Source organism: Agelaius tricolor, unplaced genomic scaffold (assembly GCF_023055355.1).
Source record: "Agelaius tricolor isolate 1412-34295 unplaced genomic scaffold, bAgeTri1.0.p SCAF_5, whole genome shotgun sequence".
In the NCBI taxonomy this organism is placed as follows: domain Eukaryota; kingdom Metazoa; phylum Chordata; class Aves; order Passeriformes; family Icteridae; genus Agelaius; species Agelaius tricolor.
Genome location: NW_027269265.1, coordinates 49880862 through 49899670, shown reverse-complemented (window position 1 = coordinate 49899670; position 18809 = coordinate 49880862). Strand labels below are relative to the sequence as shown.

The window sequence follows — 18809 nt, the reverse complement described above, 5'->3', positions numbered from 1 at the left end:
GTTGACTAATCAGAATTTGAGACACTAGAAGGTAATAAGGGTATTATAAAGAATGGCTTATTGAAGGAGCAGCTGTTTATGTGTAGCTCACTGTTTAAATGAATTCCACTAGATTGCCATGGTATGTTTTGGTTAAAAAAAAAAAGTTTTACTTGAAAAAGAAAAAAAAAAGAAAAAAGAAAGATATATCAGGAAGGGTAAGCACAAGGGAGTAAATATCTGGGTATCACGACCACAAGTACATAAATAGAAGCAGTTCTCTAGGTACTGGGGACCTCTAAAAAATGACATAAATTCAGTGGCCCTGGAAGTTACAAAAGAATATTCATTACTTAGGCAAAGCTTAAATGTCATCTTTGTTAGCCTCAACCACTGAGCGTTGTTGCCATGGGCACAAGAGCTGAGGTGGTTATGGAGGGTAATAGACAAAGAGGAAAAAACCAAGGGAAAGTATAACTAAAACCAACTACAGAGCCATTTTAAGACATTTATATTTGCACCAGCAGCCAATAAACACAATCAATAAATTCAACCTCATTTAAAAAAAATAAATTATTATCCCTACCCATAAACATAGTAATAAAACAGTGCTATGATCTCAACTAGGAAAATCTAATTAAATAATGTAAAAAGACTAAAAATAGAAACAATATTCAAAATAGCACAAGTGAAAGCAACAACTCACCATAACGCTCAGACAATAATCATGTTCAAATCTATGTGCCATAGGGTTGTTCAACAGTTTTTTGTTTGCTTGTTTGTTTTCAGAAACCAAGTTACAGTTTTGCTTTTCAAAATATCTTTGAAGAGTTGGGAGCAGGAAGGAGACTGCCTAATTGTAGTGGAAATTTATCATAATCCATTATTTAAAATATTCTACTTTGGACAGCAAGGGCTTGGTAATATTTAAAAGCAGTCAGCAAGAAGTGGAAACTCTGGTATCTTTTGTAACAGTTCACATGTCAGACTGGCAAAGTGCCCACAGTGTACGGCAGAAAAATCTATTTAATGTCTGCCCCACAAGGCGACATGAGGCTTGATTGGCAGAAAGCAGAGAGTGGCTTTTGATCATGTGTCCTAACAAGCAGTTCCAGCTCCTGTCTCTTCGGCTGAGCAGCTCCACATTACCTATTCAAACAGAAGTGACAGGCCACTGCACTACTCTTTGGCTCTAGTCTCACGCAGTGGGAGCTATGCTGGAGACAGAGCCACTGATTAAATATACCACTTTTTCAAGACAAGCAGGTTGTCTGAATCAAAGTTGGACAGAATAGACTCAACATTATTAAAAGAGGATATAAAACTGGAGTTGAGTGATGTTAGGCCAGTGTGTACAGCCTCAGGGATTCACAGACTGACATGGGGAATAAGGAACAGCAGAACTCATAAAGCAGGGTCAGAAATTAGCTGTGACACCTTGGCCATTTTCCCATCACTTCAGGGCCACTGTGTTTCAAATCCTGTAGTCTCTTTTTTGGCCTTTTTTTAAATGATTTTCTGTGCGGAAAGGAGGAAGGGGGGCGTAAAAATCGTTAACCAGTGAAAGTTGCAAATTGCAGTTTTACAATTAGATATAAAACATTAGCCACATTTTGCCACCTAATATACAGTGTTTTCTAATTAGATTGTGGCTTTTTTCCTTGTATTCTCATCAGCCAAATTATTGTCATCAAATAATTTGTTGATACAGCACTGGCTACCCTTGCTCTAAGGAACAACCAAAAGCTGAGGGAAATGACTGAATAGAGATGCTTATTACATTGCCTTGTTAGTTCATTAACAAATTGGTTTGATTTTTGAGGTCATATATCTGGCCACTGTCTGCTGTGTTACCTGATACACAGACACAAAAGGGCAACAGACGTGATTCTTTGTCTACTTATTCTATCACAGAAACACCAGACACACTAAAACCTAGGGGAACCGATGCTCCAACTAAATTTTTAATTACAAGTATAACTGCAGATGTAACAAAACCTATTAACAAAGCTGCAACAACCCCATTTAAACAGCTAAAAAACACAAACAGTCCACAGAGGGAACAGAGGCTGAGGCAAAGAAGCTTATTTTACTTAGTGATGCATGTGCATGCCAGACCTATAAAATTATTTCTGGGCTATTCAAAGTTCTGTGGAAAAATATTTAAATTATAATACAAAATCTTGACAGATTTTTTTTCCAGAACTACTCCTGCAGTAATTCTATTGAAATTAATAGAGTCACCTCAGGAATAAACTTGGTTCAATATTTATTTTTCACTACGGCAAGTTCTTCTGACATTTTAACAAACCTCTGCCCGATGTGTTAGTTTTTGTTTCACTGTAAATATTTAAAAGTAATCTGCTTGTTACATATTTAAGATACGATAAGGACTGCTAAGACCTACACTGAGAAGCAGAGCTGTTTTAAATATTGAATATGCAGGTAAATTTTCAGATAGAGTAGAAAGAGCCGAGTCCTGTCCTCATGCATATCCTGTAACACACACAGCATAGCTACAAATGCAAACAGAATTCATTCTTAAGGTGGTGTTAGACTAAGACATTCAGTACAGACCCCTTAATGTTTTTGGTGTCACTGCAGGCTCTCTAAGCTGTAGTGTTCAGGCTTCTTCCAGATGGGTGAAAGAGCCTGCTTGCTTCAACATTTTCAAACAAATAAAAGACAGAAGAGTATTCAAGATGGGGTTTTTTAGGTTCAGTGAAGATCATGATTTACCATAGAGGGTGATGTCACATCAAGTTCTTTAAGAAATGTGAGCAGGCAGCAGTGCATTTTAGCTTCATGTCAAAATATGGCAAATGGTTATGTAAAGCATTAAGTAAAGCAGTTAACAAAAAGGAAGATGAAATAAACAGCCATTCATACATAGGGCACCGTGCCCGGGAACTCTGGGCACCTATGTAAGTAAAACTAAAAATATATTATGATTAATAAAAGAAAACAGCTATTAGATACATTCCAAAATTCTAGGCTGTAGAACAAGACGTTTTGGCAAAGCTTTACTGATTGGCAGCCTATGCTAAAGACAGACCCAAGACTGCAACAGAGTGAGCGCTGCTAGTCAGGACAGAGCAATGCTAACAGGAGCTCTCTGCAGATGTTTACACAGCTCTTGCCCTCAAGACTATATTTAACAAGGACTAGTGCACTTTTTTTTTCAGGAATATCACAATCTGAACTTTACAAAAACACCATCACTTCTTTATGTTACTAGAGCAGGACAGAAGAGGGTGGATTTTGACACATTAACAACTCCAACATTTTGGAGATCAATGTGCCAATGAGCAAATAAGGAAGAAACCTGGCTACAAATAGGAATTAGAAGGATTCCTCACAGTCCAAAATACACTTGTGAAGCACAGAAATATGTAGTTAAGAGCACTGAATTGTGTTTTTATTGTTGGTTTTTGCTTTGTGCTCATCAGCTACGCACAGGGAAGTGAGAGCACAGGCACAGGGCTAAAACTCAAATTATGCTGATGAATAGGGCTCAGCCAGGGCTTGAGCAAGAAGTTCAGGGAGTATTAGACTTTATCATAATTAAGTTCCTCTTGTCTTTAAAGGTACCAGCTCAGTCTTACAGTGCAGAACTAGTGGCCTTAAAATAAATCATGGGAATCAAGGAAATTCCCTTGAACCAAAAGAAAATCCTTGGTTATAATAAGGGTGATGAAACACTGAACAAGCTGTGGAGTTTACAGCCTTGGAGATATTTAAAAGTTGACAGGACATGGCTCTGAACAACCTCTTATAGGTGATCCTACCCTGTGCAGAGAAACAGTGCCTTCCCACCTCAGCCACCCCATGGTTCCTTGATTCTGTGGAAATGATGCCTCAGGTTTTAGCTTTTCTATTTTTCAGATTCTGTACTGCTTTAGTGTGTATTTCTGAGCTTCACATTAGGGAATAGTAAGCTCTCTTCACAGAGTAGGTGGACAAAACAATTCCTTCTCTAGCTGGGGACCAAGGACAAATGATCCAAATTTCAGGCCCAAGGGCATAAAGAATGGTGGACTGAAGAGAGAGAAACAAGAAGGATGGGACTTCATGGGCTAAAGCTATAACTGGACTATTAACTACAATATGCAAATCGACCAAAATGTATAAAATATGAGACCCTGTGACTGGTTGTCCATTTTGTGACCATTTTGGTTCATCTTGGGTGCAGCCCTGGCTGGGCTCTTGTGCTACCCAAGGTGGATCCATTGAGGCCTTCTAATAAATCCCTACTTTATTCTTTAACTGCATCTAGTCTCTGTTCTTGGTCAGCCTTCAAGACATCAGAACCAACAGCAAAGCGAGAGCAGGGGGACACAGATAGACTGCCACTAAAATAATCACAGCAGGGCTCTTTCTCAGGTTGGCTGATACACTCAAAACAAGAGAGCTATTTTTCATGATGGCATCCCAAATTTTATGATGCTTAACTGAGCAGTTCTTGGTAAAAAAGGATACATTCAAAAGGCAATTTCCTCCCTTACACTGTAAAACACTCTAGAAAGATTTCCAAATTTCTTAAGCTCCAATTCTCATTGCAAATTTCATGGAAAATAAAATTGAAAAAAATAAAATAAAAATAAAACTTAAATGAAGTAATATTTTAAATAGGAAAAAAATTAGCTACTTTTTTTTTCCCTCTCTAAATCCTACTCATATTTAATAATACACCAAAGCAACACTGACATTGAATGGATTTAGGCTCTCTGTTAGGAATATTTGTTCAGGTTTAATTAGCATGGCTGAAGACTAATCTTAATAATTGTTTGTTGCTTCCACTGGAGGCAGGTTTCCCTCACAAACAAAGTGGCATCTTGGAGTTTCAGACTGAAGCACAGAGGTGAGAGTAGTTACTCTCTCCACGGGATGAACAGGAAAGCCTGAGCATGCAGCTGCATCATGCAGCCAGGTAGGAAGTGCCTCTGTCTCTCCTGTGGCAACCAAATAAAGTTGTCAAAATTATTTTTAAATAATGATAAGGTATCTAAAGCAAATACTGTATGGAAAAATAAGGAATATATCAGCATTTAAAATGTATATGCTGCAGAGCATTTTTACTGTCATTTCTTTAAGAAAAGCAGATCTAATTAGCTGTATCTCCAAAGTGTTTACCTAGCATTTTTATTATGTATTATAACATTTTGCTTAGAGTTGACATTTTTATTCTGACAAGCACTGTCTGGAGAGCTCTCAATAAATAATACATTTACAATTTTCAGTAAATAAACACTGGACAGAAATCATTATCCTTACTTACAGCTGCCCCTCTCTAATAGTGCTTTTACAAGTAAGGTGACTATTCAGTCTAATGCAATACTCTCAGTGCTGGGAAGATATTTTCATTCATTACCCCAGTCACAAGCACTTAAAGCACTTTTAGGCCCTGTTGCAAAACAGCAGGAATGGCAAAGCAAGTAAGAACAACTTAAACTAAAGTCCATCACCAAAGCAATCTGAGGCCATTCACCCTCCAGAACTTGGAAAATACAATGGCATACAGGATCAGCCATGTTCAAGACCAATTTTTCCCCTTGAATCCTTATATTTATTTACATTAGCAAATTTTAGGAGGGAAAATATCACAGTCTAGTCCCTACTATTAACCTGATGACTACAAAATGTATTTCAATTGCCATTTTAAAGCATGATCTGATCATAACATTGTTTGTGTCAGAGAACATCAGAAACCAATGAAGTTTGAATTTATTTTTCTGCTGCCAAGATCATGCAACTGAAACAACTCTCTATATTTTTACAGCTATTTACTCACTTATACTCTCTACCATAGAGCTCATTGTCAGTTGTACCTATTCATACTGATCTTGCCTTTTTTACTGCCCCTAGGAAAAAAACTGGCTTTTAAGATATGCTTTTTTAATAATGCTTTCACAGTAATAATAACATACAAATAGTGTAAAGATAGCAGATGTCTGACCATGTCTAAAAAGGAGACAGAAGTGTAGAGGAACAGAGTGCTGAAAATTATATAAGAGGGAAGCACTGGGACAATTTTTCATGCAATAAAAAAATAAATTAAATTGTATCTAACACTGGAGAATGTCAGAATTGATGGGTTACACTGGGATTAAAGAAAAAGTAAAAATAAGATGATTCCTGAAGGTAAGACATTGAAAAATACATCTCTGTGGAAGAACTGACTGGAATGGTCAGCAGATGATGGCAAAGAGAAGATTTCAGCCTTTTTCAGTATAATCTGTCCTGTTCAGGGATAAAGAGAACAGGGTGAAGGCACATTTCTTCCAATGGAAAGGATTTTACCCATCTCATATATTCTAGGTTGAATGAAAATATTTCTTCAACATAATATAAGAATCTCAAAACAGTAAATCCAAGTACCTTCTCAAAAATAAAGAATTTTCATGGCTAGAATGGATGTACTAATCTTCAGAAATGAGACCTGAATTTCAGACTCTTCCTCTATCAGGATCAACTCTGTTTACAAGCAAAAGCAATAATTTTGTAGGGATGCACAGGTTCAAAGCCTCAAAAAGAGAACAACCTGCACTGGAAAACCAAACCTCTAGAAAAGTAGAAGCTCCATAAACTTCCATGGATCCTACAGCAAGGAAAATGTCTGACAGTAACCAAAGTGTATGATTTTCCTGACAGGTTCTCAAAAGGCCTCCATCAGACTCGCCAGTTGTTAGTTCTTTTTCAGGATCATCAGTTCCTTGCTGATGATCCTGAATAAGAACTAAGAGGGGACATGAAAAACATCTTAGCAAAGCAGATGGCCCAACTAATCTATCCACCTATTCATGTAGATCTCATTCTCCATGATACCCATGTAAAAGTCTTTGCTGCTCTCCATTTGTGTGCCATGAAACAATTTCAATAACAAGGAAAGTGAAGTCTTCAAATGTAGCATAAGACATACTGGAAAGTGATGAAAAATTCCTATATCCACACAGAACCTGTGAGCAGTGATTAGATTCTCAAATGCTACAACAGTGGGTAAGGCTGTAGCTCAGGCAGCCAGATAAACACAAATATGAGCTGGAAAGATGGCAAGATGTGCCAGTTCTTAAATAAAAATTGTGAGATAGCATTTAATCACAAAATACTATCCTGAAAAATTTAAAGGATATAAGAAAGTGAATAATCCAAAATGCTTAAATTTCAGTCAGAATGATAAATTAAAATATGAGACTAAATATTAATGGCCAGACATAGTATGGTTACACAGACTGAGTCTCTCTTTGCAAAAAAAGGAAAAAAATATTATTTAAATGTATGTTGCATTCTAAATTTATTAAATGGAAATACATTAACATAACAAATTTCTGATGGAAAAATCAAATAGAGAAAGAAAACGGCTGCATCTTCTCTTAGTTATCAGGAAAATAACACTGGAAAACCCTTCCTTTGTGGTCATGTTCCAAAAAAGGTCCAAAATTACTTTAACACATTAAGACATAGGAATTCACTTTAGACTTCAGCAAAAGAAACATTAGAAATTTTATTATCTATGTCAATAAATAGAAGAATTATTTTTTTTAAACCAGTATCATGTATTGCAATGAAAAAGTAACCAAGCGATTTTACCAAGATAATTGGAATTAAAAAAAAAAAAAAGAGAGAGAGAGACATAATAAGATGTATTTAATTATATGGTAAGGAGGTAAATAATGGAAGAAAACAGCAATTTAGGGAAATGTGCTTCCTATCTCTCCTTTAACTTGGTCTGAGTCATCTATTTATTTTCTGGACATTTGGGCTATTTGCTCATTTTGTTTTTATTTTGGAAGCATGTCTGGAGTTTAGAAGAAAAATTCCCTTTCTCAGATGCCACTATATACGCCTTCCAACAAAAAGCAAATAAGAGATAAGTATTAAATTTACCATATGCATAACTGATTCTGAATTTTCTTAGCAAAAGTGATTTTTAAGAAGAAAAGGGAGCCATGATGAGGATGGTACCGAGCAGATAATGGTAGGGTCCTCAAAGATAATGAAAGGACTTTAAGAAGGTGAGCTTTTCATATCCAAAGAGAAATGCCAGTGACCATTTGCAAATTTCATTATTTGATTAATTTTTTTTTATTAGTTTCTGAAGTCTTGAACAAAATATCTTTATTCATTAAAAAAAAGTAAAAAAAAGGAAGAAGAAAGAACAGAGGTCTGTAAACACCGAGTGTGTTGGGACAGCCAAGGATCATGCCTTCATCAGTGGAAAGTGTGGGTATCCAGCACACCACACGACAGATAACTTGAATTAAATCTGTGCAAAAATTCTTTTAAAACATTTTAAAATATTCACTGACCACATATGGTCAGCAGTTCACTTCTAGGACTGATCTACCAAAGAAAATTCCTGACACATAAAGTCCTCAAAGGTTGTGCTTAAAACCATACCAAAAAATAAATGCACATGTCCAAACTCTCTCTGTTCTCAGCTGTGGCAGGCTTAAAACAAAGCCACAAAAAAATGGAAACTCTCCATTCATTTAATACAATATAATGCACAAAGATTCTTAAAAAAGAACCTAAAACAACCAGAACTAACAAGTAATAAAACAAACAATGGCAACCCAAATTGTTTGCCAATGTCCACTTATAAAACATGATATGTGAAAGTTTAAGTTTCTTTACTTCCCGATGAATAAGCAGGAACTTCATGGATTTGTGTGTGCAATACTTCAATATACTTATATTATATTCCAATATAATTATTAGAATGATAGAAAGCTTTATAGGGGAATTGTTAATCTATTTTAAATCAGTATAACAGAAAGTGTTCAGTTATTATTAATTTGTGAAGCTGGAGAAAAAAATAACAAAAAATCAGAAAAACCACCTCTACAGAGTAAGAATTTTCCTACTGCATACAGAATTAATAATACATGTGAACCCTTAATTTTTAATTTAAATATTCACCCATATATCCCCCCATAGAGAGAGAGTACAAACAGGTGCACATGACAGAGAATAGATGGAAATTTATGAATATACTACTCTTTATATAGATGTTCATTATTCCACCATGCATACATAGAAATCTTTGATCTCTGAATGTTCAACTATAGTCTTCAAGGAGGAAACAAGAATGGGAGGCACTTCATGAAAAGCTTGTGCTAGAATTGTGAACCGAGCTTGGTTGAAAAATGATACTGTATACATTGCTCTGAATCAAGGTCAAAAGTGAATTAGGAATCCAGGCCCTGAGTAATGAGGGCTTAGCACTTAGCAGAAGCGACATGCCCAGTTTCCAGCTCAGAAGTGCCAGCTGACCTGCCAACCTAGCATTCCAGATCTGAAAGGGAGAAATCTGCTCTCCTCGCTACAGACAAGATGTGTACTACTAATTATTGCTCCTAGAGGCTTATGATGAGCTACACTAGGATAGTTGTCTGGGAGCCAATTCTCAGCATAGAATTTGGGCAGCCCAGGCTGTAAATCTGCCTCACAAAAGTAACATAAGCAATATTCAAAAAGAAAAGTCTTTTCCTTGAAGGGGATAGAAAAGGAGAGAAGCAGTTGGACCACACTAACAGAAATTCTTCATTTTGAGCTGTGAAGAGCTTTAATACTTGATTGTACTGTAGGATACTTCCAAAGAAAAAGGCCAGTAAAACAATCCTTCAACTCATAGAATAACTAAGATGAATATACCCAAGTTATCCAAGAGGCCCTAGAGTCTAATGTTGTTGATTAAATTAGACACCTGTTCATTTCTGACCTCTTCTGTCTTATGAGAACACATGTCAGCAAAGTCTTTACATACTCAAATTAACTCTAAATATTTGCAGCATTCTTTTCTTTTTCAATTTTCTCATCAGTTTTCTCATTTGCAAATCATTACAAATTAAGACAGAGGAATGCCTTACTGTACAAAAAACGCAAATACTGGACCACAAAGTCAAAAAATATGTTGCTTATCCTGTAATGTTGGTAATCTGTGTTCAGACTACAAATAAAGCTAAAAACATACCTAAGGTATATTCCTGTGTGAGGCACCGTGTTCCCACACCATGCACAAGACATGACACTGGCTGAAGCACTATTATTAAAGAGAGATTAAAACAGCTGTACATTATGCTGAAGCACTCACTCTTCCCTTTACAAACAGACGGTCCTGGATTACAAGCAGCACTTGACCATTTAAATCACTACAACAACCAGATTTAACCAGCTGGGCCATATTCTCTTAGGCAATGCCTGTTGACCTCCTCAGTCACAGCTGCTCAGATGAAATTCTCATTAGACAACTTATTTTCAGGAGCCAAAGGACTCTGATTAAATATATCTATTTAGACGCAATAAAGTCTCCCAGCATATATTTCTTTTCCAGTGTTATGAGGTACAACAGAAACAACAAGGAGTATATACGAGCATAGCAGACACCTAATATCTGAGTGCATAGCACAAAGTATTTAAATGTTTGTCCCCAAAAACCTGTATTTCTCAAATCCACATGATATAGATGGACCAGAAAGTTACTCTATGACAATATTAAGAGACTTTTCGCTGTGTTGGCATGGGGGTAAGATCTGTGACTGGAATTCTTGAGTTCTTTACTCCACACTTGACTCTACAATTAACCTGACATATGACTGTGTGTTAGCCCAAATCCCACAGCTACATCAGTGGTCAAGGAGGTCATCCCTATAAATGAGGCTAACATGAACTATTACACTCTTTTAAAGGAGATATGCAGGACTAAAAGCCCACACCACAGTATACAGTAAAAACACATCTTTTCTCCATTTCATTCATTAAACCCATTATATTATTCTCTCTATTTAAAAAAAAAAAAAAAAACAGCAGGTATTTTTCCATTTGGGTAAGCAATTTTGTGACAGGGCAGGACTTAGTACACAAAGAGCTCCTCAATTACACTGGTTGCATACTATTTTAAGAAAAGAACTGCATAGAAACATATTTTAAAGGATAGGTGTTAAAGAGCGTCATGTATGGTAATTGTGTGATCAGGCTATTATTAGGTTGTTCAAAAGACACTGTAAGATGGCAAAACAATTTCATAATCTCAGACCTCATTTCTCCAACTTACTGCACAGAGCTAAAACAAAGTTCAATCTTAAAATAGTAATTATTTTTAACATTTTATTTTAATCAAACAAGTACGGAGAGTACTTCTTTTAAATTCAGAGAAACCTCTGAATACCGAATTGGGTATTCAAAGCTGTTCTAAGAATTTTGATATTCCTGGCCTACACAGAAGTTTAGAAACATTGAACTTCCTAAGAGTAACATCCTGAAGAATTCCCAATCTTTCCATTAATTATTTTTCTGCATTAGTTCATATGGTACCAGTCTGTACCATTATTTTCTGGAAAACATAAGTAACTTTTTTTCCTATAGAAAACAGTGGATTAATGGAAAATAACTTAACGAAGAACCATAAAATCATCACAGAATAGCCTGGCTTGGAAGAGATCTTAAAGATCATTTAATTCCGGCCCCAGTGCTGTAGGCAGAGACACTTTGCATCCGACCAGGCTGCTCAGATCTCCATCCAACCTGACCTTAAACAATTCCAGGGAGGTGTGTCCACAGCTTCTCGGGGCAACCTGTGCCAGAGTCCCACCACCCTCATAGCAAAGAATTGTCTCCTAATATCTAATCTAAACCTAACCTAAACATGAAGATACAGTCAAATACCTTTGAACTTGAAGGCAGACTTTAGAATAGCTTTCCATTATAATGTGGTCCATAAAAGGCAAGATTATTTTATGGATCAAAAATGACCTTTATTTCAGCTGATGAGAACACATAGTGTGGAAGGCTCTGACTCAGAGAGAGGGATCTCTCTGCTCTGCACTCTTAGAACAACCAGTGTATACCAATACAGGGGAAGCGCAGAAAATTCTTGAGAACCCATACAAAAATAAGCCATGAAACGCTCGAATCCCTACAGACAGATACTATGTTTAAACTTTTTTGATGCACATTTTTATTAGCACACCATCCAGTACACTTCTGGAAAAGCCTTAGCTGTGGTGTCAATATAATCAAAGCAACTCGAGCACTCCCGCAGCAAAGTACGAGCCAAGACCTTTGATTAGCATGGGGTGTCGAACGACTGCTACCGACTGCAGAAAACAACTTTGCCAAAGTAATCTTTAAAATAGTTTTCCTAGCCTAACCACCAAATCTAAGAAAGCAATTTTTAAAAGAGTGATCTTTACAGCTGAAAACAGACAGATGGTAGTAAAGAATCTGGGACATTCTCTCTTTAGAGATGTTTCACCAGCTTCAGAAAGGACACCTATAGAACACACTGGCATTTAACAATTATGCCAAGAAATTTGGAAGCCTACTTCCATCACTACATGATTTTACCCATATTTAAACATATTATTGTATCAGCTTCAATTTTAATTGAAATCTGCATTGCTATATAAGACCAAGGGAACTTAAAGTGCAGTGTTTGAAGTGCACTGTGACCATAAAATAAAATTGAGGAGGCAAAATAATTCTGAACTCATTCCTATTTCAAAGAAAGAAAGAATCACAAAGCTCTACTGTCTTTTGGCTCTACTACATTATAAATATTCTTCCTGGGTTATTTTTAATGCCACAAAACTGAACTGGGAAAATATCTAAGAGAATCCACACAGATGCCTCCGCACCTGTTTTTCTATTTCAGAGCCTCCTGCTCTCACAACTTTGCTGATTCAAACTCACGTATGAGCTCACAGATTAAAAGGTATTGTTGCAGAACCAAGTAAGACTTCATTCTACTTAAAAAGGGGAGAAATTTTTGTCATGAAAGCTCCTGACTGTGCGCACACATACACTGATAAACTCACTCTGCAATTCTGTTTGTTTCCTACCATGGCCCAAAATCTTTGCAAAGTCAATGAAAATATCTGAATAAGGACTGGCTACATAAACTGCCTTAGCACTCAAAGATTTGTCCGCATTTTTATCTCTGTTTTAATACTTGTAACAATATCTGAGGAGACTGGAGAAAAAAAAAGATATTTCTTCCCCTGTAATTCTAGCTATATAGGTCAGTACTATGTACTTTTACACTTAAAATGTTTCCCATTCTCCTAGTTACAGATGCTGGGTTATTAAAGTGATGAAAGATGAGAATTTTTAAGGCAAAACAAACCAGCTCATGTTTTATTCATTCTTATTGTTAAAAATAAACATTTGTCTTTTAAAAGAAAGAGAACAAATATGACTGAAGAATAACCCTCACAATCCACAGCCAGTTAAGAATTCATCATAATGTTTCAAGTAAGAGTTGAGTTTTCACCAAATCCAACATTCTTGCTTTGACTCACAACCAAGACAGTTTTTAAAGTTTTTAAAAACTGGAATATTTGTCTAAAATCCCTAATGGATCTCAAACTACCATTGCCATGGAGACCTGTGAATAACTTTATCCTAGCCTTCACCAATTATGCAGTTTTATGGCCCTCGATACCCAACACATCCTTTATGCCATAAAAACTACAGGACTGGTGGGGGAGTGGGGAAACTGCATCAATCTTATCCAGCACATACCTTCTTGCTCAGTCCTGGTCATTTCTTCTAGTTTCTTCTGCTTCAGTGTGTCCACCACATCTGCTAGGCTTCCCTTGCGGCGCTCGGGCGTCCCGAAGTTAACACTGGTCATTAGCTCGCTGCGGTCGCGACCTCCTTCGTCGGGCTTGTTCGGTGAGGTAGAGGTATTTCGGAAGGAATATAGGGAACATAACTTATTACTCTCTGACTCCTGCAAAGAAACAAAGCAAAGTCAAAACATGGGCTCTTCTCTCATGGCAGAAGGATCTCAGGCAGGCAAAAGCTGAAAGCATCATTTGTTATACTAACAAGCCTATATCTATCCTTCAGTTTATAAATTGAGCGTTATTATTTGAATTTCTTTGTTTCAGTGCTTTACACGGGCACTTTTATCCCTAATACGAGTGCTCTCCATGTTTCTAACATTCATACTTCACGCCTGAGGTAATCTTCATCAAGGATTTCCCTCGTCAGGAAAAAGCCATTTTAACACTTTTTAACAATGGATGTGTTAGGCTTTTACAGTTTTCTTTAGTTCCTTAAGCAAGGACAATATACGTAGCACTAAGGAAGAAAGTACAAGCAAGGACAAATTATTCCTGGATAAATCCTCAGCTAATGGAAAACAGCATAACTTTAAAATTAGAGAAAGTGTTAGGCCAACAATGATCCAGGAGGAATCAATCTACTTCACAGTTAAATAAGGTTAATGGTATGTATGCATCCATGCACATTCACTGCCCTTTAAATTAAATTTAAAATTTTCTTAAAGAGTGAATGTTACAATTCTTCTAATAAACAAAAGGAGATCTTATTTTCAGGTCAACATAGGCAAGAATGAGAAAGGAAATGAAGTTATGGCAACACAAGTCATGTATGCCAATACACAGGTACCAAGACCACATGCATCAGGTGTCATACAGTCAAAAACATAGAAGTAAAAAACATCCATCTCCCTTGTCAATAGATAATGCTTATTTGAGAAAAAATTTTAAGAAAAAAAAGGGTATCAAAAAGCAACGAGTAATGACAGCTCTCCTCAATTTTGTGATATCACCCAACAGTGAAGCCCTTCCTGAACTTCTCTGGCTCAGACTTGTCATTCTCCCAGTCATGTTTGCAACATTCACTGCATCTCTGTTTCCACAATTTCAGCTAAAAAGAGAAGAAGTTCTTGGATTTGTCCTCAAAAAATCAGCCACAAGAATTTCTCACACACTTTCCTTTCCAAAATTACTCTTCTATTTTAATTTTTAATAATTACAGGCTAGGAGCGTTAAATATTTTGGGCAAAAAGCTATTGATTTTTTAATGTTTCTTTATGGTATGCCTAGAAATGTCAGTGTGTATATTAGATTCCATGAAACATACTTTGTTTAAGATTTAAGAGCAATTATAATGGCAATAGATTTAAATATTAAGAAGCTAATTAATAGTCTTGTCAAGAAACATTCTTGCACCGCACAGTGTTCCCCATAACAATAATATTCCTGCTAGTTTATGAGCTGAAAATACCAATCTTCGGAGCACTGAAGAAAGGCTAGAAAGCATTAACCATCAGCTACACCACAAGACACAAATCTTTGCCTCAGTCTGGAACAGATTAGGAAGTAGCTGTGCAATGTGACAGGAGGAGCAAGACCAAAAAGGAGCAAGACCAAAAAGGAGCAAGCTGGGTGGCTAGAGGCTGGGGACTGTGCAGGAGGAGGTGGTGACACATCATCTTCAAGCACAGCGGTCTGTGATCAGCACAGCACTGCTACCATCACTGGAGAAGGAGGCAGCATTTGCTAGGGATGTTGCAAATGTATTTATTCACTAAGACAGGAAATCAGAAGACACTACATCTCATCCCACTGGTAGCAGCGCCTCATCAACACAGTAGGAGTGACAGAGGTTTTGCAGGCACAAACAGAAAGAGAGGTGACATGAAATAAAAATTTTCTCTTTGTATTTTTAGCAAATAAACATTAACTAATTTTTCACTCCATCAATTTGTATTCACTGAAGAATCAAACATCACAGAGAACAGTATCTTAGACCAGGTACAGAGATTAACTTATTTAGCTGCCTTTAAAATGGAAAGCTTTCATACTTTTGACTCTTTCTAAGAAAAACTACTTCGTATTTTTCTTACAATGGAGATGGAAGGAGCATCTTTAATATTTTTCAGATGTAAAGCCTGACTTTCTATAATCCCTTTCCTCAATGAAGAATTAATACTACAGACTTCAACACTTTCACCTTTGAGGACAGTACAGCTTAGTCATTTTAGAGGTGTTTTTTCTCAAGAGAGCAACATCCTCTTACAGTACATGAAGCACATCCATCAGGCTCAATGCAGGGGTTTCATGCTCTCAGCAAGGAACACTAAATCTATTGTTTAGGCTGGAAACAAGAAGATAAGGCAAATCTGTGGAGTTACTAGGAATAACAGAATGTTCTTCCTCCCGATAACCTCTCCTGTTCCCCATCTGGATTCATACATGGTCCAGCACAATGTTCCTTTGCTGTAAGGAAAGACTCCCTTAGTCCTGCCTCCATCAGGCAGCACATTCACCCTTCTTTTTCTTGCCCAAAAGACTGCAATATCCATAATGGAGATGTGACAAGTTTAAACTCCACACAAATGAAGCAGATTTATGGAAGCGAGGCAGAATGACTGCCTTTGCAAGTATGAGGGTTTGTCCAATTAATGAAGTATTCTATATTGCCAGTTTTGTGGATAATTAAAATGTAGAATAAAAATAAAATAGAAAAAGCATTTGTAATATTTCTGGTTCTATTTAGGCCTGGGGCACTTAGAGCAGGTTTTATTGACCTCACATTAATGGCTAACCAGACAGACCAAAGCACAAGGGGGCAAGGGAAATATTCCAGTTATTTTTTACTCTAGAAAGTTAACTGTACATGAAGGGAAGTTGCTACTGCAGCATTCAGCTTCTTGAAAATGAAGTAAATGTTGCAGCAAATGTATGAAGGATTTTAATTTCCATGATGGACCTTACAACCTTTTGGAGACCACTTGTCGTGGCATGTCAGGCTTGTCCCAGCACCTCACCCACTGCAGGACCAAAAGTACAACTATCACATACATCAGATGCAGACCTGGCTATCAAAAATGAATTTGCATTGACATTCATGAGCAGCAGACAAAGACCCTCCCAATACATCCAGCTATTCTCTGAAAAGTCTAGTGGATTGTGTGTGTTGTCTGGAAGAAGAGGGATATCACCTCTTCTTTATCCTAGCCTCTGCCAATTGGATCCAAACCACTGGATCAAGAAACCAATGGTTTCATGATCCTCTTGCTCTAATGCATAAAGCACTTTCCCTAGAAAGTCTGGAGTTCAGACAGATAAGGACCACCCTGCTTCCTAAATTAGAACAAGTCCATGAATTCATGGTTAGGAAAGGAGAACCTGGTCCTTTTGAGCATGAATATAGAACAATTCAATAAAAACACATCTCTTAGCCTTAATAAGCTTTTTGAAGCCACCTTTTACAGAATGAGGAATTCCCTCTTTGTTTGATCTGAAGAGAGAAAAGAAAAAATGCTATTAGGGGTTTTTTCCATGTACTTTCCAAGATCATGGAAGAGGAAGTAAATACAAGTAAAGTGCCTAGTCAAGATCAACCCAAATGTTTTCATTTTGTAAAATCCAAATGAGAAATCCATCAGTGCTGATGAAAAATTTCTATGCAAGTCAGCTTTTCTCAGCATCATTGATAAAAATAAAAAAATAATAATAAAATATGGCTGATATGAATATCCTCTTAATGTATGTGGACACAATCTGGTGCCCAAATTGATCCAGTAGCTCCATAGTACACTAGGCAAGGGAACTATCCCTGGATTCTCAGGTTTAAAATTCGTATATTTCTGTAAAAATGGTACTTTAAGTCTAAACTTGGCATGATGTCTTCAACAGATAACACTTCCCTTTATAAAGTACATTTTCCATGGTGTGGTATTCTCACCAATTTCAGTGATTTCCAGGTAAGGCGGGGGGAAATACGGAAAACATAATCAGATAAATAGCAAACATTTAGTCTATGGATAAAATATTTAACACAGGGCATGCTTCTTCAGGATCTCCCTCTGGTTTTGCTGAATTTATAAAACTACCCTCCCACTTACACAACAATACTTGATAATTGTAGAACTGTTTATGCCTGTAGCAGAATGCATAAGGGACTGCACAGGGATACCTGTCCACCACAATAGCAGCCTTTCCAAACTGGTCTCTAACAATTGGCAAACCAAAAAATTTAAGGACAGCTTATTAAACAAAAAAAAAAACAGATCTGAAAGCTTAAACAACAAGTACAATGATTTTCTATCTTAATCTTTGCCTGTGTCAGGTAAAAATGCTTAAAGTCAAAAAGCTGTTTAATTGCAGAGATGACTAAGCCAGAAAATCTTACTGCCCTGAAGAGACAAACTCAGTTTTGGACCACTATTTCAGCTGCTTACTATTCAGCAGGGGCAAAATTGAGTCTAGTTTTGAAACGTTGGGGTTTCATATCATGGTAAATAAATGGCATTTTTCCTATCTACATTTTCTTACCAGCTCATTAGCACAGCCCAAATTTCATTACTGATCATACTGTGGTTAGTGTTTTGACAAAAAACTCTGTTATTATAACAGCTTAAATACCAATATATAGGCACTAAAATTTACAGATTAAGTTCAAAAGGTAAAAAATTGAGAAAAATAAATAGATGCACAAAATACAGAAACCCCAAAGTAGCAAGGTATGGACACAAACACTATGGATGACTCATTCAGGGATACATAGCCCCTGCATGAAATCACACTTTACTTTTAATAAAACCTCCACCTTTCTTGCATGTCAATTGGAAAACAACATACAGAGTTCCAGCATAACATGGGGAAAGCTTTCCTAGGTCTATCCTTGGACTTTTTCATGCTGGAGGGACAATATGCTTTAACCAACCGCAAATTTTCTTGGAATGCATGTGGTTCAACAACATTTTTCTTAGTCTTACCAGCTTTCCAGGCTCCCTGGTGTAAAAGAGTGACCTGTTGGCCATTTCTTTTAGAGTTGCTGTGAATGGCTCAAGCTTTGGGAATGGCAGGAACAATTCTGAATAATTACAAACAACTTGGTAAAAATAAAGACAGGGACTCTGTGACTACACACATGGTATTTTCTTCACACACCACAATAATTCCTTTAAAACTGTTACATTAAGATAATATGTAAAGATAGTTCAGCAGGCCTCTTACTCTGAGAAAATTAATTTTTAGCAAGTGCATTCACTAAATTTCACAAGTTATATG

At 36.7% G+C, this 18809-nt stretch overlaps 1 protein-coding gene across 16 annotated transcripts in view; it reads right to left on the bottom strand.

Annotated features, from left to right (window-relative positions):
- SOX6 (SRY-box transcription factor 6) overlaps positions 1–18809 on the bottom strand; it is a 370607-nt gene that overhangs the window by 201657 nt on the left and 150141 nt on the right. For all 16 annotated transcript variants that reach the window (XM_071427882.1, XM_071427878.1, XM_071427887.1 and 13 more), the window contains one exon: positions 13501–13711. In XM_071427882.1, the coding sequence (XP_071283983.1) occupies positions 13501–13711 (211 nt within the window). The remainder of the gene's footprint in view (positions 1–13500; positions 13712–18809) is intronic.